The sequence below is a fragment of the Neoarius graeffei genome, chromosome 4, assembly GCF_027579695.1.
Source record: "Neoarius graeffei isolate fNeoGra1 chromosome 4, fNeoGra1.pri, whole genome shotgun sequence".
Taxonomy (NCBI): Eukaryota; Metazoa; Chordata; class Actinopteri; order Siluriformes; family Ariidae; genus Neoarius; species Neoarius graeffei.
The window spans coordinates 44729722-44755787 of NC_083572.1; the positions used below are offsets into that span (position 1 = coordinate 44729722).

General features: G+C 39.5%; 1 protein-coding gene across 1 annotated transcript in view; it reads left to right on the forward strand.

Moving 5' to 3' along the window:
• The window catches only part of LOC132885033 (contactin-4-like), a 542655-nt gene that overhangs the window by 292549 nt on the left and 224040 nt on the right, over nt 1-26066 (forward strand). Inside the window, exons 6-9 of the mRNA XM_060919276.1 lie at nt 6741-6944; nt 12971-13073; nt 13385-13569; nt 19094-19233. Coding sequence (XP_060775259.1) covers nt 6741-6944; nt 12971-13073; nt 13385-13569; nt 19094-19233 — 632 coding nt within the window. The remainder of the gene's footprint in view (nt 1-6740; nt 6945-12970; nt 13074-13384; nt 13570-19093; nt 19234-26066) is intronic.

Here is a 26066-nt window from a genome sequence, read left to right on the forward strand (position 1 = left end):
GGACTTCAGTTTTCCCTAGACTGATGGTCAGCTCGAAGAGACGAGAGGCTTCGGCAAACCTGCCGACAACTGTCTGGAGATCAGACTCAGGCCAAGTTTACATTAGACTGTATCTGTCTCATTTTCTTCGCGGATGCACTGTCCGTTCACATTAAAACGCCGGGAAATGGGAATCCGCCAGGGCCCACATATTCCACCCAGTTTGTGTCTGGTCCGGTGCTGTGTAAACATTGAGGATACGCGGATACGCTGTGCTGAGCTCTAGCTGACGTCATCATTGGACAACGTCACTGTGACATCCACCTTCCTGATTCGCTGGCGTTGGTCATGTGACGCGACTGCTGAAAAACGGCGCGGACTTCCGCCTTGTATCACCTTTCATTAAAGAGTATAAAAGTATGAAAATACTGCAAATACTGATGCAAATACTGCCCATTGTGTAGTTATGATTGTCTTTAGGCTTGCCATCCTTCCACTTGCAAGTGGTAAGTGACTTGCGCATGCCCGATATGCACTGGGATCACACACACAGCGGCTCAGTCCCGAATCACTGCTCGTGCGCTTCACTCGCGCGCTCTGTGAGCTGCGCAGGGCCGGAGTGCGCACCCTCCAGAGGGCACTCGCTGTTCAGGGCGGAGTGATTTGGAGTGCAGGATGCCTGCGGAGCCGAGCCGCTGAGGAGAAATTTACACATTACACATTTACACATTTCAACTTGCGTGCCGTCTAATTAGTCATGTGATTAGCGTATCCGTGTATTGGCGTTGCTGTGTGCATGCGAATCGTGTATTGGCGTTGCTGTGTGCACACTAATCGTTTTTAAAAACGTTAATCTGATGATCCGCTGATACGGTCTAATGTAAACACCACCTCAGTGTGGGCCATTAGTGCACAGTCATCAGCAAAGAGTGCCTTGGTGATGAGTCTTTCAATGACTTTGGTTTTGGCATTCAGTCTGCGTAGGTCAAACAGGGATCCATCCAGTCTGTACTTAAGGAAGACTCCTTGCTCAAGATCACGAAGGGCATGATTCAGCACACAAGTGAAAAACAGGTTAAAGAGGACGGGAGCCAGGACGCACCCCTGTTAGACTCCATTAGAGATGTCAAATGGGATAGAGGTATCACTGCTGGCTAGGACTAAGCCCAGTCAGACCGTCATGGAAGAGGCGGATGATCCTGATGAACTTGCTGGGACATCCAAGTTTATCGAGGATGACCCAGAGTGCCTCTCTGTTAAGTGTCAAAGGCCTTTGTCAGATTGATGAAGACAGTGTAGAGATCCATATTCTGTTCGATACACTTCTCCTGCACTTGTCTTACTCAGAAAACCATGTCGATGGTGCTACGCCCTGGTCTGAACCCACACTGGGACTCTGGCAGTGAGTTCTCTGAGACAGCGGTGAGAAGGTGATTCAGAATCACTCTAGCAAGGATGTTGCCAGCGATTGAGAGAAGGGAGATGCCCCGGTAATTACCACAGTTGGCTTTGCTTCCTTTATTTTTGAACAAGGGAACAATAGTGGCATCTCGAAAGTCCTGTGGCATAATTTCCTCTTTCCAGATGCTGGTCACTATCTTGTGCAGAGCACTGAGGGTTGCGGGTCCTGCTGCCTTGTACAATTCCAACAGTATACCATCCATCCCAGAGGCTTTGCCAATACTGGTCTGCTTAATTGCTCTTTCAGTCGTCAGTTTCTGCCATCTACCACCCTTACATGACAGAAACTGTCAATTGTCCAACAACCGAGTGGAGTAATAAAACTGTTTTAACTAGTTTTTTTCATAAAATTGTCATGAATATTTTCCATAAAACGCATTGGTAAATAATTCCATGTTATTTTTTTCAAAAGCAAATAAGCACTGGGTGAAAACCCATCTATCTTATGTAAATAGAGATACAAATTTCATTGTTTGGTGGTCAAGTGTTTATGAGATACGTTAGTTTGCACTTACGATTGTGTTCCCTGTGGTGGTACACGTTCATCGTATATACGTACGTAAGTACATCAGATGGTGAAGCCATCAAAAATCAGGTTGATGCATCTCTATATTCTCGTATGGGTCTCTGCTCCATGTGTGTGGGGAACTCCACTATTAATAGTTTAAATAATTTCAATATCTTCTTAAACATGGTGTTCCTTTTTGTGACTGCAGCCTAAACATCCCGTGTGTGTGTGTGTGTGTGTGTGTGTGTATTTATGTGGTGTTTTGTCATGTTCTGTTCTGCATCTTCGTGGTGCTTTCTATCCTGTTCTGTGCAGTGATGATTCTATGAAATTTTCATTCAATTCTATGAAGAATATATATTTAGTCTCTTGACCCTTGACTGATGGTTGGTGGATGAGTAACAACTCTGTGTCAATGACTGTGTCATTGCCACTGTGTGGAGTGGGGTGGAGGGCATTGTAGGGATGTGGAGTGGAGCACGGCAGGGCACTGCACATGTTCTCCACTAGAATGGACAGCCATATATGTATAAGTATATAGGTGTGTGTGTATTTTTATTTATATATATTATACACACAGTGGTGCTTGAAAGTTTGTGAACCCTTTAGAATTTTCTATATTTCTGCATAAATATGACCTAAAACATCATCAGATTTTCACACAAGTCCTAAAAGTAGATAAAGAGAACACAGTTAAACAAATAAAACAAAAATGTTATACTTGGTCACTTATTTATTGAGGAAAATGATCCAATATTACATATCTGTGAGTGGCAAAAGTATGTGAACCTTTGCTTTCAGTATCTGGTGTGACCCCCCCCCTTTGTGCAGCAATAACTGCAAATAAATGTTTCTGGTAACTGTTGATCAGTCCTGCACACTGGCTTGGAGGAATTTTAGCCCATTCCTCTGTACAGAGCAGCTTCAACTCTGGGATGTTGGTGGGTTTCCTCACATGAACTGCTCGCATCAGGTCCTTCCATAACATTTCGGTTGGATTAAGGTCAGGACTTTGACTTGGCCATTCCAAAACATTATTCTTCTTTAACCATTCTTTGGTAGAATGACTTGTGTGCTTAGGGTTGTTATCTTGCTGCATGACCCACCTTCTCTTGAGATTCAGTTCATGGACAGATATCCTGATATTTTCCTTTAGAATTTGCTGGTATAATTCAGAATTCATTGTTCCATCAATGATGGCAAGCCGTCCTGGCCCAGATGCAGCAAAACAGGCCCTAACCTTGATACTACTACCACCACCATGTTTCACAGATGGGATAAGGTTCTTATGCTGGAATGCAGTGTTTTCCTTTCTCCAAACATAACATTTCTCATTTAAACCAAAAAGTTATATTTTGGTCTCATCCATCCACAAAACATTTTTCCAATAGCCTTCTGGTAGATCCACGTGATCTTTAGCAAACTGCAAACGAGCAGCAATGTTCTTTTTGGAGAGCAGTGGCTTTCTCCTTGCAACCCTGCCATGCATTGTTGTTCAGTGTTCTCCTGATGGTAGACTCATGAACATTAACATTAGCCAATGTGAGGGAGGCCTCCAGTTGCTTAGAAGTTACCCTGGGGTCCTTTGTGACCTTGCCGACTGTTACATGCCTTGCTCTTGGAGTGATTTTTGTTGGTCGACCACTTCTGGAGAGGGTAGCAATGGTCTTGAATTTCCTCCATTTGTACACAATCTGTCTGACTGTGGATTGGTGGAGTCCAAACTCTTTAGAGATGGTTTTGTAACCTTTTCCAGCCTGATGAGCATCAACAATGCCTTTTCTGAGGTCCTCAGAAATCTCCTTTATTTGTGCCATGATACACTTCCATAAACATGAGTTGTGAAAATCAGACTTTGATAGATCCCTGATCTAAAACAGGTTGCCCACTCAAACCTGATTGTTATCCCACTGATTGAAAACACCTGACTCTAATTTCACCTTCAAATTAACTGCTAATCCTAGAGGTTCACATACTTTTGCCACTCACAGATATGTAATATTGGATCATTTTCCTCAATAAATAAATGACCAAGTATAATATTTTTGTCTCATTTGTTTAACTGGGTTCTCTTTATCTACTTTTAGGACTTGTGTGAAAATCTGATGTTGTTTTAGGTCATATTTATGCAGAAATATAGAAAATTCTAAAGGGTTCACAAACTTTCAAGCACCACTGTACTGTATGTTATTCTATGATATCACAATAAATTCCATTTTTATTTGTATGCACAAATAAATACCCTGACGTGTTTTATTCCTTATATAAGTCATAGAGAAAATGCAAACTGTACTAAATTTATTAATGGCGTATTAAAGGTGTATGAAATTGGCAGATAATGAGATAGAGATGAGACACGTTGCCTAGTGGCCAGTGTTAGTAATTGCCAGTCCTAAACACCGCCTAGTGGCTAGTGTTAGTAATTGGCCGGCGTGTATGACTGGTAATTACCAACACTGGCCACTATGCGGTGTTTAGGACTGGTTATCTCATCTCATTATCTCTAGCTGCTTTATCCTGTTCTACAGGGTCACAGGCATGCTGGAGCCTATCCCAGCTGACTACGGGCGAAAGGCGGGGTACACCCTGGACAAGTCGCCAGGTCATCACAAGGCTGACACATAGACACAGACAACCATTCACACTCACGTTCACACCTACGGTCAATTTAGAGTCACCAGTTAACCTAACCTGCATGTCTTTGGACTGTGGGGGAAACTGGAGCACCCGGAGGAAACCCACACGGACACGGGGAGAACATGCAAACTCCACGCAGAAAGGCACTCGCCGGCCATGGGGCTCGAACCCGGACCTTCTTGCTGTGAGGCGACAGAGCCAACCACTACACCACCGTGCCACCCGTTTAGTGCTGGTAGTGTTTGTAATTACCTGACATACACACCGCCTAGTGGCCAGTGCTAGTAATTACCAGTCATACACGCCGCCTAGTGGCCAGTGCTAGTAATTACCAGTCATACACGCCGCCTAGTGGTCAGTGTTAGTAATTACCAGTCATACACCCCGCCTAGTGGCCAGTGTTAGTAATTAGTCATACACGCCGCCTAGTGGCCAGTGTTTGTAATTACCAGTCATACATGCCGCCTCGTGGCCAGTGTTAGTAATTACCAGTCATACACATCGCCTAGTGGCCAGTGTTAGTAATTACCAGTCCTTAACGCTTCGTAGTGGCCAGTGTTAGTAATTACCAGTCATACACGTCATCTCGTGGCCAGTGTTAGTAATTGCCAGTCATACACACCGTCTAGTGGCCAGTGTTAGTAATTCCCAGTCCTAAACACTGCCTAAACAGGCAAATCTTCTCAGGACTCTGGGGTATTTTGTGCAGTGCACTCTCATGTCCTTTGGTCGTATTTTTAAAAATAATATAGTTTTGGACCATTCTGTCTCTGTTTGAACAAAAATTAACAACCAGACATACCATCTGGCCATGATGATTTTTATTTATTTATTTATTTATTTACTGTTCAACATCTTTATAGGCTTCAATATCACTATTTTGCCCTTGTCCCACACCCAGACCTATAAAATTCAACCATGAAAAAAAAGGTTAAAATATAATTTATCTAAAAACTTTGATTGTACATAATACTCAAATAATCAGAGAGACAGTTGTCAACATTATTTTTTACACAAAATATAGCTGTCACAGAGTATATCATTTCCACCACAGCAATGTAACATCCTGCTAAAAAAAAAAGTCTGTATGTGAGATTATTTGGGTGGTTGCTATGGAAATGGACAGTGACAACAGAGCACATGTCTAATTGAAAATGATGTACACTTTCATTTACAGCTATTGAAGAAAAATCAAGGTCAATATTGCTTGAACAGCTTCATATTTTTATTGTATGTCATTTCCAAACATGCTGTACTTTCATGGTAAAATAAGTCAAATAAGTGCATTTTGCATGCACCATATGCTAGCTATCAAATCTTAGCTAATGTGTCAAGCTGTCTTGCAGTTTTTCACAAAATACTGTTGAAATGTCATTTCCACAACAGTCATTTCCATCACACTTAAATCTGTGGTGGAACATTTATTCTTATTTATTTATTCTTTATTGGGATCCCCATTTGTTTCCACAAAGTGGTTGCTAGTTTTCCTGGGGTCCACTCAAAAGCAAGATCAATTAAAACAAACAATATCAAAAAATATCAAAATTATATCAAAAACAAAAAGAAAAGACGAGTAGAAAAGCAAGACTGTGGTGGAAATAATGTCAAAAATGTTCCTCGCTGAAGAAACCACTCTATTTTGTTGTTAAAAAGGCACTGACTTTTTCACAGAATGTCCTATAATGTTATGATGACATTCTGTACTTTGATTATCTTTCATTCATATATATATATATATATATATATATATATATATATATATATATATATATATATATATATATATATATGTATAAAAGAATGGCCTGCTTTGGTAGGCTTACTATCCGTTTGACTGGAGGCCAAAAAAATCACAGGACACTGGTTATCTTTTTCCATCATTAATTTTCACCCCCCAAGCCCCACAACCCTCCTCGGCCTGATTAATTTTCACCCTAGCATGTAGCCCAAATGCTAATTAAGCAACTCTGGGGAGGCACAAGATTCATGAGCAGCACTGACTCCTGCCATTTCGATTCAGAGGAGAGCAGAAATGTCACGACATCCTCTAGTTATGTTCATGCAAAGTTTCCAAGCTGTAAAACGACCTCTTTCTTTTTTTTATGATTCATGTCAAGTGACATTTTTGTACATCTTTTTTTTTTTTCCTCAACAGCCCTGACGTTCAGCTGGATTTTTAATGAGTATCCATCGTTCGTGAAGCAGGATTCACGAAGGTTTGTGTCTCAGGAGACAGGGAACCTGTACATTGCCAAGGTGGAGCCGTCCGATGTGGGCAACTACACATGTGTTGTCACAAATACTGTCACAAAGACACATGTGCATGGCCCGCCCACTCCTCTTATACTGCGCACGGATGGTGAGTCACTAACAAATTGTATCATGTCAGAACTCTTTTACTACTTAATTTTAATCTTGTTACAATTAAATTGTATTGTATAAGTAACATGACGGTTCAGATTTAATTGGTCGAGGTCAACTTCAATTTTATTGTTCATTGTCCTTGTTGACTGACGAACTATATCCTCAAATAAATTAGAAGAAAGCATCCATTTATTTCCATTTTCAGTGAACACAAATGATATCCAAATGTTAATTAACAGCTTCCATACAAATTTCAAGAGGCTTACCAGTAGTTTTGTTGCCTGTAGTCTGGCATTTTCAAATGGTCTTCAAAAAGAAAGGTCATTTGTCCTACACTCATCTAATTGTGGGCCGTATGAACCACAATTTACAACTAAGATTAGCCCGAAAATATCAGACTAACTAAAAAAGAGTCACATTTTGCTGGTGTAATATCATAAACTCTAAATGAACACAGGCCACGCATTAGGAATTATGGACAGGAGGACAAAATGTTCCAAATTGAACCCCTTCTCTGCACCCACTCCAGTAATACCAACACCCACCCTTAGCTCAAATTCCAATACCATCAATTTCAAACTTTTGGCCAAGACACGTTCTGATTTGCATACATATACTCAATATTATCCCAAAGCACAAAAGGTCAAGTCAGTTATTTCAAAAATGTTTCTCCCAAAGTAGGGTGTAGCGGTTATATTCCTCCTTTTACCTGAAAACAAAACAGGAGAGGGGAAAAAATGGAGGAGAGGAACAAATGCCCCCAATAAATGAGTGATTAGAGAAAAGTAAAATCAAATATTGATTGAAGAAATTACTAAAAGGCATTAAATCATGAGATCAAATCATCAGTCCACAAATAAATCTACTCTTCTTATACCAAATTTAACCTTGAGGGTTAGATTAATCCAAGTATTGGTCAAACTGTGTGCAGAACTGAAATACTGTAGAGAGTATAAGGACGTCAATGTTTGAAATGATGATACTTGTAATATAAAGAGGCTTACCCATATGTTTCTTTGGATAGGCCTACTTATTTATTTTTCTGTGCTGCCTTATCTACAGTGGTGCTTGAAAGTTTGTGAACCCTTTAGAATTTTCTATATTTCTGCATAAATATGACCTAAAACATCATCAGATTTTCACACAAGTCCTAAAAGTAGATAAAGAGAACCCACTTAAACAAATGAGACAAAAATATTATACTCGGTCATTTATTTATTGAGGAAAACTATCCAATATTACATATCTGTGAGTGGCAAAAGTATGTGAACCTTTGCTTTCAGTATCTGGTGTGACCCCCTTGTGGAGCAATAACTGCAACTAAATGTTTCTGGTAACTGTTGATCAGTCCTGCACACCGGCTTGGAGGAATTTTAGCCCATTCCTCCATACAGAACAACTTCAACTCTGGGATGTTGGTGGGTTTCCTCACATGAACTGCTCGCTTCAGGTCCTTCCACAACATTTCGATTGGATTAAGGTCAGGACTTTGAGTTGGCCATTCCAAAACATTAACTTTATTCTTCTTTAACCATTCTTTGGGAGAACAACTTGTGTGCTTAGTGTCATTGTCTTGCTGCATGACCCACCTTCTCTTGAGATTCAGTTCATGGACAGATGTCCTGGCATTTTCCTTTAGAATTCGCTGGTGTAATTCAGAATTCATTGTTCCATCAATTATGGCAAACCATCCTGACCCAGATGCAGCAAAACAGGCCCAAACCATGATCCTACCACCACTATGTTTCACAGATGGGATAAGGTTCTTATGCTGGAATGCAGTGTTTTCCTTTCTCCAAACATAACGCTTCTCATTTAAACCAAAAAGTTCTATTTTGGTCTCATCCATCCACAAAACGTTTTTCCAGTAGCCTTCTGGCTTGTCCACATTATCTTTAGCAAACTGCAGACAAGCAGCGATGTTCTTTTTGGAGAGCAGTGGCTTTCTCCTTGCAACCCTGCCATGCAAACCGTTGTTGTTCAGTGTTTTCCTGATGGTGGACTCATGAACATTAACATTAGCCAATGTGAGAGAGGCCTTCAGTTGCTTGGAAGTTACCCTGGGGTCCTTTGTGACCTCGCTGACTATTACACGCCTTGCTCTTGGAGTGATCTTTGTTGGTCGACCACTCCTGGGGAGGGTAACAATGGTCTTGAATTTCCTCCATTTGTACACAATCTGTCTGACTGTGGATTGGTGGAGTCCAAACTCTTTAGAGATGGTTTTGTAACCTTTTCCAGCCTGATGAGCATGAACAACACTTTTTCTGAGGTCCTCAGAAATCTCCTTTGTTCGTGTCATGATACACTTTCACAAACGTGTTGTGAAGATCAGACTTTGATAGATCCCTGTTCTTTAAATAAAACAGGGTGCCCACTCACACCTGATTGTCATCCCATTGATTGAAAACACCTGACTCTAATTTCACCTTCAAATTAACTGCTAACCCTAGAGGTTCACATACTTTTGCCACTCACAGATATATGATATTGGATCACTTTCCTCAATAAATAAATGACCAAGTATAATATTTTTGTCTCATTTGTTTAACTGGGTTTTCTTTATCTACTTTTAGTACTTGTGTGAAAATCTGATGTTGTTTTAGGTCATATTTATGCAGAAATATAGAAAATTCTAAAGGGTTCACAAACTTTCAAGCACCACTGTATCTCCAACTCTAAATCTGAGATTCCAATAGGAGCTGGGGAAGCGGACCTGCTCTGCATGGGGCTACTCATCTCTCACTTGTTTTCTGATAGAGGGTGATATCATAGGAACAGCCTGATTATTTTCTTGCTGACTTTTTCCTGAATTTGCTAATTTCAAGAATTCAGATTCACTAATTGCAAGCAAGTTGTTTATAAGGGCAGTGCAGCAGTATTTTTGTGATCTAGTAAAGTGGACATGCTCAGTTCCTTTTCTCATTCTCTTTTTATTTTTGTTTGTTTGTGTTTTTTTTGTTGTTGTTGGTTTTTTTGAGTCATTGATTGTCAGTGACTCGGCATTTTGACTTAGCCAACAGTTAGATAGCACCATTTTCACAATAACAGCGAGGATAAGGTATCAGATGTGTTTTCAACACATATCTATTTGTAAATACATAAATTATATTGTCAGTTATATAATTAAGTAAATTGTCATATAACCTATAGCATGGGTTAGAATGTACATAATCACGGAGAACTGTACTGATGAGCTTTGAGTAAGGTATTTGTCCTCACTTGGTTCTTTGTTTATGTATGGGTTTACTACAGGATATGAAATAATAATTAAAGTGTTTAAAATGTGATCAAGTAAGGAACAGAACAAGGAATAATGGATTTTCATTTTATAGCTAATATTATTGTAAAAGCATTTTTCATTTTAACTACATATACACTGGCCACTTTATGAGGAACTTGTTCTTGATTCGAAGATTCTTCTTCTTGACTGGCAGGAGTGGAACCCAATGTGGTCTTCTGTTATTGAGTGCTGACATGCTTTTCTGCTCAACACAGTTGTAAAGAGTGATTATATGAGTTGCTATTTCCTTTCTGGCAGCTCGAACCAGTGTGGCCATTTTTCTTTGACCTCTTTTATCAACAAGGTGTTTCCACCCACAGAACTGTTGCTCACTCAATGTTTTTTGTACCATTCTGTGTAAACTCTAGAGACTGTTGTGTGTGAAAACCCCAGGAGATCAGCAGTTTCTGAAATACTCAAACCAGTCCATCTGGCACCAACACACATGCCAGAGTGAAAGTCACAGAGATCACAATTTTTCCTATTCTGATATTTGAAGTGAACATTAACTGAAGCTCTTGATTTGTATCCGCATGATTTTATGCATTGTGCTGCTGTCACGGGATTGGCTGATTTACAACCCCGATTCCAAAAAAGTTGGGACAAAGTGCAAATTGTAAATAAAAACGGAATGCAATGATGTGGAAGTTTCAAAATTCCATATTTTATTCAGAATAGAACATAGATGACATATCAAATGTTTAAACTGAAAAAATGTATCATTTAAAGAGAAAAATTAGGTGATTTTAAATTTCATGACAACAACACATCTCAAAAAAGTTGGGACAAGGCCATGTTTACCACTGTGAGACATCCCCTTTTCGCTTTACAACAGTTTGTAAACGTCTGGGGACTGAGGAGACAAGTTGCTCAAGTTTAGGGATAGGAATGTTAACCCATTCTTGTCTAATGTAGGATTCTAATTGCTCAACTGTCTTAGGTCTTTTTTGTTGTATCTTCTGTTTTATGATGTGCCAAATGTTTTCTATGGGTGAAAGATCTGGACTGCAGGCTGGCCAGTTCAGTACCCGGACCCTTCTTCTACGCAGCCATGATGCTGTAATTGATGCAGCATGTGGTTTAGCATTGTCATGTTGGAAAATGCAAGGTCTTCCCTGAAAGAGACGTCGTCTGGATGGGAGCATATGTTGCTCTAGAACCTGGATATACCTTTCAGCATTGATGGTGTCTTTCCAGATGTGTAAGCTGCCCATGCCACACGCACTAATGCAACCCGATACCATCAGAGATGCAGGCTTCTGAACTGAGTGCTGATAACAACTTGGGTCGTCCTTCTCCTCTGTAGTCCGAATGACATGGCGTCCCTGATTTCCATACAGAACTTCAAATTTTGATTCGTCTGACCACAGAGTAGTTTTCCACTTTGCCACGGTCCATTTTAAATGAGCCTTGGCCCAGAGAAGACGTCTGCGCTTCTGGATCATGTTTAGATATGGCTTCTTCTTTGAACTATAGAGTTTTAGCTGGCAATGGCGGTTGGCATGGTGAATTGTGTTCACAGATAATGTTCTCTGGAAATATTCCTGAGCCCATTTTGTGATTTCTAATACAGAAGCATGCCTGTATGTGATGCAGTGCCGTCTAAGGGCCCGAAGATCATCGGCACCCAGTATGGTTTTCCGGCCTTGACCCTTACGCACAGAGATTCTTCCAGATTCTCTGAATCTTTTGATGATATTATGCACTGTAGATGATGATATGTTCAAACTCTTTGCAATTTTACACTGTCGAACTCCTTTCTGATATTGCTCCACTATTTGTCGGTGCAGAATTAGGGGGATTGGTGATCCTCTTCCCATCTTTACTTCTGAGAGCTGCTGCCACTCCAAGATGCTCTTTTTATACCCAGTCATGTTAATGACCTATTGCCAATTGACCTAATGAGTTGCAATTTGGTCCTCCTGCTGTTCCTTTTTTGTACCTTTAACTTTTCCAGCCTCTTTTTGCCCCTGTCCCAACTTTTCTGAGATGTGTTGCTGTCATGAAATTTCAAATGAGCCAATATTTGGCATGAAATTTCAAAATGTCTCACTTTCAACATTTGATATGTTGTCTATGTTCTATTGTGAATACAATATCAGTTTTTGAGATTTGTAAATTATTGCATTCCGTTTTTATTTACAATTTGTTCTTTGTCCCAACTTTTTTGGAATCGGGGTTGTAGATAACTGCATCAAACAGCAGGTGTGTGGGTGTACCTAATAAAGTGGCTAGTGAGTGTATATTTTATTTGCTCATGTAGTTAATTAGCAAAACCACAAAATATATAATTGGGTGATCTACTTCTACGGAAATGGTGAAATTGTTATTTCCATGTTATACGTCACATCACTTTCAGTTAAACATGGGAAGAGAAAAATCATCAGATCTCCACAGCTTAGCCAGTGTGCCTACATTGACAGGAGCGTGCTGTGTTACACACTAGTGATAAGGATCTATTTAAACTCCCTCTCTCACAGCCTAGCAGCTATCAGAGATAACTTAAGCCTTGTACAATCTCTACACATGACTCCTGTTCACAGAATATCTAAATAAAGTGACCTTTCAAAAATTCTAAAGTAATAAAGATGACAAACATCAAAAGCACAACCAAAAACATATGTTGCTATCAGTGTGTCACACCGCAGAATTTGCATAAGCAATAAAACCCTCAAACCCACATTTCAGTATGCACATGTAAAATGATTTTTTTTTTCAGTGAGCGTTTCTTTCTTCAGGTGTTATGGGAGAATATGAACCAAAAATTGAAGTGCAATTTCCAGAGGTGGTCCAAGTGGCTCAAGGTGCAACTGTGAGACTTGAGTGCTTTGCTTTAGGCAAGTAAGTGTCTTGTATGTTTTCACTGAACAGAAAATAAAACCAGGATATAGGCATCCGATGCACACATGCATCATAAATAGAAAACATCCGCATTATATGTGAGGTAAAGTAAAATCTTTGGTTATAAAACATCAATACATTAAACATGAAACAAAAGAACAATAAGTTAATGTAATATTATAAAATAAAAAAACAAAATATAAAATATTATACACATTTCATTTAATTAGATCATCACATTTACATTTGATTGAGAAGTTTATTCACCTAATGTCTCATTTTTTATTCATTTTATCTCCTCCTTAACCAAGTCCCGTCCCTTCCATAATATGGAGGCGTGTCGATGGCATTCCATTCTCCCGTAAAGTGGATTTGGGGAAGGCCAGCGGCATCCTGGAGATCCCGTACTTTGAGCAGGATGACGCCAGCACCTATGAGTGCATTGCTGAGAATTCCAAAGGGAGGAACTCCGTGCAGGGCAAGCTCTCTTTCTATGGTGGGTTCTCACAAGTCGCATGAATATATTGACCATAACGAGCCATATTCATGACACATTCATTTTGAGGAAAAAGTATGATGTAATGATGGTGTATGCTCTACTAGTTAGATTATAAGGGGGTGGATTTTTAACAGGGCATGAAAATGATTAAAGTTCCCCAGCCATGAAGCCTGTAATATTTTTATCCAGATTAAAAAGGATGAAGAGACGACCTTGTACTTCATCTTATCTGTGTGTGTGTGTGTGTGTGTGTGTGTGTGTGTGTGTGTGTGAGAGAGACTCTACCAGATGGCACTGTGACTGACAGGTTAAGTGTACTTTACTTAGAGCATCCAGTCACATGTGCCATTCAGGAGCTCATTCAGTGTGTCACCATCTGGAATAAAGTACAGCACCTGTTATTATTCATTCTGATGATGTGCTTTCATCATGGACATTGTGTAACAATATCAAACATAAATTGTATACTTTAATTGCAGCACAAACTGTTTAAATCCCCAGCACTATTTTAATCATTTAAAAGACATAGTAAATGTCTATTTAGATATACTCTTTGGTGAGCATTAACAAAATTAAGACAGGGATTATTTAGTTTGGTTGAAAATGAATGCAGCATTTTGGTGATTTTCAAGAATTCATGCACATGCATTAGTCGTTATGCACATTTCATTCCCAAGACTATTTTAATAATAATAAGAGTTTGAATCATAAAAAACAAGATTTTGATCAGAAATGTCTAGACCCACATGTTTCTGTCTAAGGATAAGTGGCCAGAAGGAATATCTAGAGAAGCATATTTAATATAGACTTTCAAATGAAGGGCTCATGACCTTTTCCCTCTACAACTACATTGGCAAGGCCGAATTGCTCACATGAGACAGCTCCCTATTAAGTAAGTACCTGTAGGCAACAGAGCGCTGGGATTTATCCTCCCCTTATGGGAGTGCTCGCTAGTGCTAGTATTCACATTAGCTCGCGTTTGCATTACTGCTGATGCCCAATGGCCCATTTAGAGGACTAGCCTTCAGAGAGCCAAATGTTTTATTATCCTTTTCATCTCATTGTTTATATCCTCTATGACATGGAATACAAGGGGACAAGTTTCTTTATATAAAATTTAAAAAAAGAGTAAAATTAGAATGGAAATAAAACGTGCATAGTTAGAAACCCTGACTATATACAGTGTATTTATTTTATTTTATTTTTTCAGTACAAATTTTGTTATAAATGTTTAGGTAATGACTTCTGCATTATTGAGTTAGTAAAAAAATCAATGTCCAATCATGACTTTTTCAACAATAAATTATATATCTTATGTTAGAAAACAATATGTTATAACGAACTACTTTTCAGACAGCAAAACATAATGAGGGCTGTAGCAGATTCTCCATGATGCTCAGTAAAACATCGCAGCTTTATGAGGCTCTCTTTACCTTATAAAACTGCACAAATTGTATCAGAGAATACAGATGTTTGTGCTGAAAAGGATTTAAAACAAAATATTGACTTTGTTTAGTATATTTCTGTTTACTGCTGTTCACAGTATTTTTTTTAAATGTAGAATAATTTAATTTCATAATTTTTGAAGGCTTCAGCACATGCCAAAGAATTTTGCACAGTACTGTGTGTGTGTGTGTGTGTGTGTGTGTGTGTGTGTGTGTGTGTACTTGCTACATATTGAGGACCAGAATACATTTTTTTGCCAACGGTGTTAGGACATTTTTGGGATATGAGGACATTTTGGCTGGTCCTCACTTCTTCAAAGGGCTATTTGATGCCTAAAACTTAGTTTTAGGGTTCAGGTTAGAATTAGGTTTAAGTTATGGTTAGGAATGGGGTTAGGCATTTAGTTGTGATGGTTAAAGCATATATGCAGAGCTATGGCCTCACTTTCATTTATAAATGTCTTGAGACCTCAAGAATGACACAGGAATAGTTTTAAGAGTTAATAATAAATCTAATATAGTAATTTTTACGATTAAAGTGATTTATATAGGTAGCAGTCTGAGTGAATGACCTTGACATCCATAACGTCACAGCAGGAAGTCTATCGGTCTCATCGCCATTTCCGCTATACTAAAACACAGAGCTGACTGCAACTCCGATCCTCCATTTTGAGTTAATTTATCGCCATGCCATGTAGATGTGTTGCTGCACCCGCCAACAACACAACAGAAGGTGGATTTACGTTGCATTCATGGTCCAAGAATGTTCAAACTGCAAAGATTTGGACGCGTTTTGCGAGAAGTTCATGGGCACATTGGGTGCCTATGAAGTGGTCTCTCCTCTGCACATTTTACTTTAAACTCATACAAGACCTCTGATCTGTTGAGGAGTGTTGGCTACAAGCCTGTATTGAAAGAGGGTGCAGTATCAACAATTAAAGAAAAAGAAAACTACAAGAAAAGGAAAGTATTTTTTTCTTTTAAAAAGCAAAGTTCAGTTGCACCAGTCCTCCCGGAGTGAGCTGAGGGTTGTTCCTAAAACCCAGGATGGAACAGGATGTGACATATCGCTCGGGCAGTGACCTCCCCGCGGTTGTTGCTTAAACCGGTGACGTCCCGTTCCATCCCAGGTTTTAGTAATTGCCTGAACCGAGCAGTAATGGCGAAGTACTCTGTATGTACAAAATAGAGAAAGAGTGGACCGGCTGTCTAATTTCTAAACTGAATATCGCTGCCATCTCGCCCTTATGTGGAAGAAGTGAATGAACGGAGAACTGAATGAACAACTGAAAGTCACATTATTTCAAAACAATCGACCACGAGATCGGCCTTCAAGAAGCGAGAACACAGACAGGTAAGCTCCGACTCTCATTTGGATTAAAAAAAACAACAACAAAAACAACACATTGTTTACCTGCATTTAGATTAATACATGTAACTTGTATTGTGTATTTAAGTTAGCGGTATAAGATTATTTAATTTGTTTCAGAATGTGATTGTCTCAGTTCATCTGATTATTTAATTAGCCTTTTACATTTTATCAGTGAAAATGCATGCATGTACATGTATGTTGCATAAGTTATAACACCTATCCTGTTTTAATGAGAGTCAACCCACAATCAATGAAGTCAAATCAGTCTTAGTTGATCAAGTCAGTAACGGTATTTCTTTCACCATAAATTTTTATTTATATGACTTTGGTCTATAGCTGTAAAAGGCCTCGGCCTTAAAATCGGTTCCTGCTGTGACGTCACGCACTCAGGGATGACTAGCTCAGCGGGGCAGTTAAAATGCCAACTTTGCAGTCAATTTTAACTCTCAAAAATATATATTTTTTATTCCCATTTATCCAGCATACAAAAGTCAAGGATGGAGATACGATCCACTCAAAAATTTATTTAAAAATAAAGGTTCTGTGTATCTGCTTTAAGGTTAGTGTAAACGGCTAGGAATGCATTATGTCAGTGAGTGTCCCCACAAACATAGAAGTGTGTGCGTGTGTGTGTGTGTGTTACTGAAACCCACCAGCCTCAGCTTCGATCTGGTTTGAGGTGGCTTAATAATTTATGGTAGTTCTCCTTGATTTTTCCATCAACGCCCACTGCTGTTTCATTTCCCTCCTTCTGCCTTGGTCTATAAGTCAGCCACATATGTCCAGTTGGATATAACTCTTTTCTGTACATTAAATAATTTTCCATTATTTACAAGCCACTTTGAAGCATTCAAGCCTGTATATAAAGGATACTGTGGCATGCCAGAAGCTGTCTGAATCCTATTTCAGTAGGATTAGCCTGCAGATTGGTGCTCCTGTCTTTCTTCCTCTCTGTCCATTTCTGTTGCATTTTTCCCCTCTTCTCCTTTTCTTTTTTCTCAGTCAGGTGATAAAAATCTGTAATCTTATTTTGAAGTCCTGTGGAATTAGGCCTGTAAGACATTCGTCAGCAGAGCCAGGGAATGTGCCAATCGATAAGCCTATCTCATGTTTATCGCTTCCACTGGCAGTTGAGGGAGACACACTCACCCTCCCTTTGAGCTGCCGTCCTCTCTGCTTGCGTTGACTTGATTAGGAATCCAGTGCAGATGGTTTTTGCACCATTTTCCAACCTACCTGAGATGAAGGGCTTGACAACAGGCTTTTAATTTTATTCAAAGGACATCTTAAAAGAGAGCTATTAATTGTTGGCAGTTTTAGCTTCTGTGAGATTTTCTGTAAGCTCTGCTGAGTGGTGGTACTAAATTATATATTAAAATACTGTATTGTTTACTGTTATGCCTGAGACAGAAATAGGCTGTTAATCATGGATTCCATTGCACTTTTTTCAGGTTACTCTTACCTACAGTGTCATTGGTTCGGGCAGTATGCTGTGTGGCTTACTCAGGACCTTGATTTACACTGTGGGGGCTAAAAGTCAATACCTTTTCAGCAGGGGAAAGAAGAGGAGAAAAAAAGCATCATAAAGTTTCTAGAATTTGAAATGATGAAGTTTCAAACAAAAGGCACGTTTGCTGGGCAAGGAGGTACACAATCTGTTAAAAAAAAAAAAGCAATTACAGTTTAGAAGTAAACATCCATCCATTACCCCATAATTTCCCTGAGGGAACCCTCCCAAAGGGATCAATAAAGTTTTATCTATCTATCTATCTATCTATCTATCTATCTATCTATCTATCTATCTATCTATCTATCTATAACTGCTTATCCTGTGCAGGGTTGTGGGGAAGCTGGAGCCTATCCCAGCTACACAGCGCTAACCACTACACCACCGTGCCGCCCTAGGAGTAAACATATAGACATTATTTTTTCTCTGGGCTATTTTTTGGACCTGTTGTCAGTCTGCCCTTTGCTATGCACAGAAAAAAAAAAAAAAAAAAAAAAAAAAATATATATATATATATATATATATATATATATATATATATATATATATATATATACACTGTATAATTTTATTGGTTTTGTGTTTGTGTAATGTGGTAAAGTGCAAGAACAAATTTGGAGGAGTACTAATATGATGAGGTGTACAGGAGTTCACCTTCAGCCTTTATTTTTATTTATTTATTCATTCATTCATCCGTCCCCGTCACGAGGAATACCCATTAAGCTTGTTCTGACTATGCTCTTGGGCATTTGCTCAATAATTAACCTGGTTTGAGTTACATGCCTTTAAAAGATAGGGATCAATTTAACTCATGTATAATTAAAGCATGATCCACTTTAATGGGATCTCGTGAAGGAGTTTATGGTATAGCCCATGAACAAGTGAATATTCAGTGCAGTTGAGGAGTGCACCAAGCACAATTTCTTTGCTACTGATGTACTCCAAAGATATGTAATAATATATGTGACAGCTTTGCTGGATGGTTTATCAGCTTGTTACTTATTTTATGTGTAACATCCCATCATATGAGTAGAATATCTCTGTCTCAGTCCACCATGTTCAATATGCATCAATCAGTCACTTTATTATGTGCATTTCCTACAGTACAGAGTGATTAACTTAGCCTTGCTGTTTTGAATGTTTTATGCCTGGAACCAACCTGCCTTTTGTTCCCCTTGTTTTTATTTTTTTGTGTAGCTCCTCCACAGATGATAGAAAAACCACAGGACATGCAGAAGCCAATTGATGACTCTCTAGTGTGGGAGTGTATGGCCACAAGCAAACCCAAACCCTCTTATAGATGGATGAAGAATGGAGAAAATTTGGAACCTACAGAGGTTTGTCATATGTCTGAATGTTTTTTTTATTAATCATCTAATAATGGTGTATTAGTCAACATTCATGTAATACTTTTATATTTATATTTTATAGTTCATCCTAAAGCTCTTGGGCAACATTTCATTTTTGTTTGTTTGTTTGTTTGATTGTTACAAATGATAAAAGACAAACCACAAAACACCAAGAATAGTAATGCTGGGTCATGCCAGGGGTTCTGAGTAACACCTGGATACCAAATTGCGCACATGCATTCCAAGATCTTCGAACAAGGACACTGATGCCCCTTTTTGACCAACAGGGAATGGGTTCTTGAACTGGTTCAGTTTAGGATTCTTTGAACTTTGGTGCCAGGTAGCGAACCAGCCCATGTTTTCAGTAGTTTTCAGGGGTGCTGTTGTAATCAAGGATATGTCATGAATGGAGGGCGGTGCACAATGCACAACGGGAGTAAACAGTAGTAGCAAGCAGAGCGCATTGATTACCTGTGAGCTTTTGGTCTATGATTGCAGATATTTGTTTTTATTCCATTTTTTTCTGAAGACGTATCCTTTTCCGTTGCATTCTCCATTGTTGCACTTTGTTTCCTGTCCAAACAAATGACACGCCCACTGCTGTCAGCATGGTTTGCGCTGGAAAAGCCAGCTATATTTTGGTTCCAGCTGGGAACCAACTTTTCAGGTTCTGAACCAATTTATTTTTGGTCAGAATATTCTGTGCCGAGTTTCCCAAAAGCATTGTAGCACAAACATCATTGTTAAATGGTAGAGTGAGCAGCACAATGAATACTCTCTGGCCTAGTTAAGATGCTCTTAGTGTTAAGAGGCTTTTGGGAAACCCACCACTGAACAGTTAAACATTTGGTGCATGAACCAGAATGCAACCTGTTCTTTGTTGGTGGAAAAGGGGCAATAGTATCATACGACTCAGTATTTACTATAGATACCACCATTATACATCAGTCACTACTCTTTTTTTATTTTCTTACCTACGTATATGCATGTGACTACATGTTTATGTTATGCATAAAGCAGCTTTAGCAGCTTGTAACCATGTTCAAAGTTAGAGATTTTCTGTCCTCAAAAGTAGGGGTTAGCCTCCTCTCATTCAGTTGTACCTTGGTAAGAGTTCTTTTCTTCTATATTACAAACATTATTCATAGTGCCCGCTAGTCGGTTTTCCCTCGAGCGTTATTGCTCTAGATTTAGTGAACAGGCTTTAACATACCATGCATTGTTAATTGCTGAACCTTCTCTTCCTGCTATATACAAATGATTGCAGGAGTAATTATGTGAATAGACATTTTTTGAGGTTTGCTGATGACACAGTCATAGTTAACCTTTTAAACAATGATGAGAAGGGACATGGTTCTGTTGTTGATGATTTTATTGCTTGGTGTAAAGAGTTTTATTTATCTATTAATGTAGCCAAGACCAAAGATATGATGATTGATTTCCGCAGGTCTCAGAAATCTTTTACACATACTGTTATTCAAAACGAAAATGTTGATGTTGTCACAGAATACAGATACTTGGGAACCATTATTGACAACAAATTGTCATTTGAGAGTAACACTGATGCTACAGTATGTGTAAAAAGGCCTAACAGTGGCTTTTCTTTTTAAGGAAGATGAAGTCTTTCAATGTGTGTAGGACCTTGATGACTTTATTTTATCAAAGTTTTATTGAATCTGTTTTGTCCTTTTGTATTGTTGTGTGGTATGGTGGTCTGCCACTGACCAGTAAGGGCAGGTTATCAAAGCTAGTTAATGTGGCAGCAAAGGTGGTTGGGGTTCATCTTATCCAGCTGCAAGATGTGTATGTAAAATGGGTCATGAGTAAGGCACAACAAATTCTAAAATACCCTGACCACCCACTTTTTGGGGAATTTAGTCTGCTCCCCTCAGGCCGCCGTTTTAGAATTCCTGCTGTAAGGACAAGGCGTGCCAGAAATTATTTTATTTTAGTGGCCATTAGGACCCTTAATTCATTAAGGGACACCTAGTGTTTTTTTCCTCCTATTTTTCTGTAGTTACTGTCACTGTCATTGTTTAGTAGCAGTAACTAACAGTGACAGTCATGGGTTTGAGTGGGCTGGTGGGTATATCCATTTGAGTAATGTGCTTGTGTGTAAATATATTTATGAATGTGTCTGTGTGGTCCATGTCTATGTCTTCTTAACTCATGTTCTCTGAATACCTGCTGCACACCAAATTTCCTTTCTTAAAGGATAATAAATCTGAAACTTGAAACTTGATGTGTTAACTGGATATCCAGTCCTTAGCACCCCCTTCATTTTGGAGTGGATATTTCCACCATATAAACATCCGTTTTTATTAATATTTGAGGTGGATTGCCAACACAGTTCATACTGTGTGACAGGTCACTAATAACCATGCTACAGGACTTGTACTCCTGCAGTCTGTGTCTGGACCTCTTGGAAGGTGACAATGGCTACTCCATGTTCAATGCTTTGGGATTGTTGATACTGAGGAAGCTGTATCTGACTCAGACAATCCAAATTATGCAGTGACGCCAATGTCAATGTTGGATCCTGGCTCAGAAATGAGTCTGGTCAAAGTGCCTCCATTGAAACAGCTTTCTAGTTGCAAAGGCTCAGGCCCAGGGACAACCGTAACAGACATGACTCAGCTGAAATCATTGATCCAGAACATGACGCTCAGAGGTTTGAACTTTTCAAGAGTGAGTTCCTTATAGTTAAGTGTCTGAGGACAGGTCTGATTCTGCCCCTGATGGCTCTCATCAGGCATGAGAGATGGCAGGTTTTAAGCTTGCTGCAAAAGAAGATGGCTGTGACTCAAGTAGGGTTTCATGGTGCAATGTAACCCACAAAATTTAATGCACTCTTTGGCATGACACCTATAACTGCAGAGTTTGCTGTGCCACAGTGGAAGTACTTTATTGACCACTTTCATGGGGAATTGGGAAGATCCTAGCTCACATGCTTTGTGGAATTTGCTCTGGTTGAAAGAATTAATCACAAGCAGGTCAGTACTGTGTAATGTTGATTCTTGTGTCACCAGATGAAGTACTGCACCCAGGTGTGCTCTGCCTCAATGCAGATACACACAGAAAACTCCTTGGTGAAAATGTATGATAATGCATGTGTGCCAGGCATAGGAAAGATGTTGGCTATTCTGTTGCTGGGTTTATACCCTTTTAGGCTTCTGGTAAGTATTTGACTGTTGTCTAGGATACCCTGGCCAACGGTTGCCCACCACTGTTTTTTCTTCAACTATCACTGATCCTTCCCACACTATGCAAATAGGCCATGGAGTCCTATTACAACCCCCAGTTCCAAAAAAGTTGGGGCACTGTGTAAACTGTCAATAAAAACAGAATGTGATAATTTGCAAATCATGGAAACCCTATATTTCATTGAAAATAGTACAAAGACAACATATCAAAATGTTGAAACTGAGAAATTTTATTGTTTTTTTTGAAAAATATATGCTCATTTTGAATTTGATGTCAGCAACACATTTCAAAAAAGTTGGAACAGGGGCATGTTTACCACCATGTTACATCACCTCTACTTTTAACAACACTCTATAAATGTTTGGGAACTGAGGAGGCCAATTGCTGTAGTTTTGAAAGAGACATGTTGTCCCATTCTTGCTTGAAATACAATTTCAGTTGCTCAACAGTACGGAGTCTCCTTTGTCATATTTTGTGCTTCATAATGCACCTAATGTTTTAAATGGGAAACAGGTCTGGACTGCAAGCAGGCCGGTTTAGCACCTGGACTCATTTGGTACAGAGCCATGCAGTTTATGTGCAGAAAGCTGTTTGCCATTGTCTTGCTGAAAAAGGAAGGCTTTCCCTGAAAAAGATTTTGTCTGGATGGCAGCATATTGCACTGAAACGTGTGTGTATATATCAGTCAGCATTAATGATGCCTTCCCAGATGTACAAGCTATCCATTTCATGTGCACTAATGCACCCTCATACCATCACAGATGCTGGCTTTTGAACTGTGCACTAATAAAAACTTAGATGGTCCCTCTCCTCTTTAGCCTGGAGGATGTGGTGTCCATGATTTCTAAAAATAATTTCTAGTTTTGATTCGTCAGACAATTTTCCACTTCGCCTCAGTCCATTCTAAAAGAGCTTGGGCTCAGAGAAGGTGGCGGTGTTTCTGGATATTGTTTATATATGGTTTTAACTTGCATTTATGGATGCAGTAATGAACCGTTTTCACAGACAATGGCTTTCTGAAGTGTCCCTGAGCCTATACAGTGATTTCCACTGCAGATATGTGTCTCCTTTTAATGCAGTGTCACCTGAGGGCCTGAAGATCACAGTCTTCCAATGTCAGTTTTCAACCTTGTCTCTTACATACAGAGATTCCTCCAGATTCTCTGAATCTTTTCATGATATTATGTACCAGAGATCAGTGTTTCTCAACCACTGGGCCGCAGCACATTAGTGGGTCATGAAGTGGCATCTAGTGGTCCGTGAATTTTTTTTCAAGTTCAAGCTAATTTTTACTCGTAGTAGGGCACAATTCCCAAGTTGCATCTGACGTCACATCCACCTCATTAAGCTACTGTCACACTACAGCTCGCAGTGCTTTGCAGTGGGTTAACAATGAAAATGAGGGATTTTGATGGTGATATACACATGAGCTAAAAGTTGCGGTGATACAGTAGGTGAACACTTGACTGTCACGCCTTTGGGCACTTGAGTCTGGTGCAGCTCAAGCGGCCACATACGCTCACAGAGCACGTTGTGCACGCACTTGGGGCCCAGTCATTATGGGAAACACTTCACTCTGACTTGAGCACAATCAATACGCACAGATATGGAAGCTGTTTTCACAGAAGCTTTGCGAAGTATTATCATTGTCATGTTTGTTTTTAGCCATGTTTATAATGTTGTTGAAATACTCTACTTTCTGTTTTGCTTTTGTAAAAATAAAATAAATAAAAAAAAAAACACCACTTGGAAAATGGCTCCAGACAGTTACAGTAATGCATTTATGTCTGAGGACTACAGTCGACTTGCTAACTTTAGGACGGCAGTTGTCATGAACAGTTTTGCACTCAAGTTTCCATCAGTGAACAGTTTATAACTTCAACCAAACAGACTTCATGTTAAAACTATAATGAATTTCCTGGTTACACAGTTATGCTTTGTGAATATATAGGACACTGTTATAGGAGTGAGTTATTTATAATCACATTATCTGTCATCACCCAAATGAGGATGGGTTCCCTTTTGAGTCTGGTTCCTCTCAAGGTTTCTTCCTCATGTCGTTTGAGGGAGTTTTTCCTTGCCACCATTGCCACAGGCTTGCTCACTGGGGATAAATTAGGGATAAAATTAGCTCATGTTTAAAGTCTTTAATTTTCTGTAAAACTGCTTTTCAACAATGTCTATTGTTAAAAGTGCTATAAAAATAAACTTGACTTAAATATCATGCCTACTAATAAACACTCCTCCTGCACTTAGATCTATCTACCGCTGTCTATCTTGTAGTGTCCTGATCCCCAGATCTTTAACCCAGCCACATATTAAAAAGTTGTATGCCTCCATGCTCTTCCAGGTTTTCATCTGTGTGTCCATGTGTCAGGGCGCAGGGGAGATCAGGGAGAAGCAAACTGCAGACTGAACCAAAACAAAGAGCAGGAATCGTAGTCACAGTAACGGGCAGGGGTCAGTCGATCGGCAAACAGGATAACACAGAGAAAACAATAGAGCGAGGTCAGGGATTGAACGTAGATAACAGTCTAAACACGGGAAGTCAGACAAAAAGTAAATGGCTTGGTAAAGTTAAACATGGAAACACTAAATGATACATCATGACATGAGTGCGTGAGAGCTGGGTTTAAGTAGGTGAGGTGATTGCTGAGGAACGAGAGACAGGTGCAATTAGTAATCAGGTGACAGAGGGTGCTGTGACTCTTGGGTGTTGTAGTCCAGAGCAGCCATGTTTGGAGGCTGTTCCCAGGTTGTGTTTTCAACACTGTTACTGACAGAAATACCCCCCCTGAGGAGCTCCCTCTGGGAATAGCTATCTTTCTTGGTCACCCTCTCCCTCTTGGTGCAGGCTTGTTAGGATGCTGGCTGTGGAACTCCTGTATCAGGAGTGGGTCCAGGATGTCCCTGGAACTCGCCCAACTTCACTCCTCTCGACCGTAGCCTTTCCAGTCTTTCAGGTACTCCAGCTGATCTTGTCTGTGCTGGGAGTTCAGGATCTTGTTTACCTGGTAGATGGGTTCACCTTTGATGTCTGGGGAGGGGGGCTCTTGTACTGCAAAAAAACTGAATTTGAGGAGAAAATTCCTTAATACGAGTGAAATTATCTTGCTTCATGGACAGATAATTTTACTTGACAAGACATCTTGGAATAAGTTGGTTACAATCTAGAACTAGTTTTAATAATCTCAGAGTTGGTGTCTTGTATTCTTTTAACAGGAAATGCTATATTGTTTCAACTATATTCAAGATATTCTAACTTAAGATATAATTTTTGCAGTGTAGAAGAATACAAGACACCAATTCTGAGATTATTAAAAGTAGTTCTAGATTGTAACCAACTTATTCCAAGATGTCTTGTCAAGTAAAATTATCTGTCCATGCAGCAAGATAATTTCACTAGTGTTAACTGAATTTGAGGAGAAAATTCCTTTTCAGTTTTTTGCAGTGTGGGTGGGTGTGTTCATGGGTAGGGGACCTTGGATGGCTGGTTTCAGGCAGGAAACATGGAAAGTTGGTCCCATTCTGCTGTGAAGTGGGAGCTCTAGTTTGTAGAATACTTCACTGATTTTGCATAGAACTTTGGATGGGCCAATGTACCAGGCTTGCAGTTT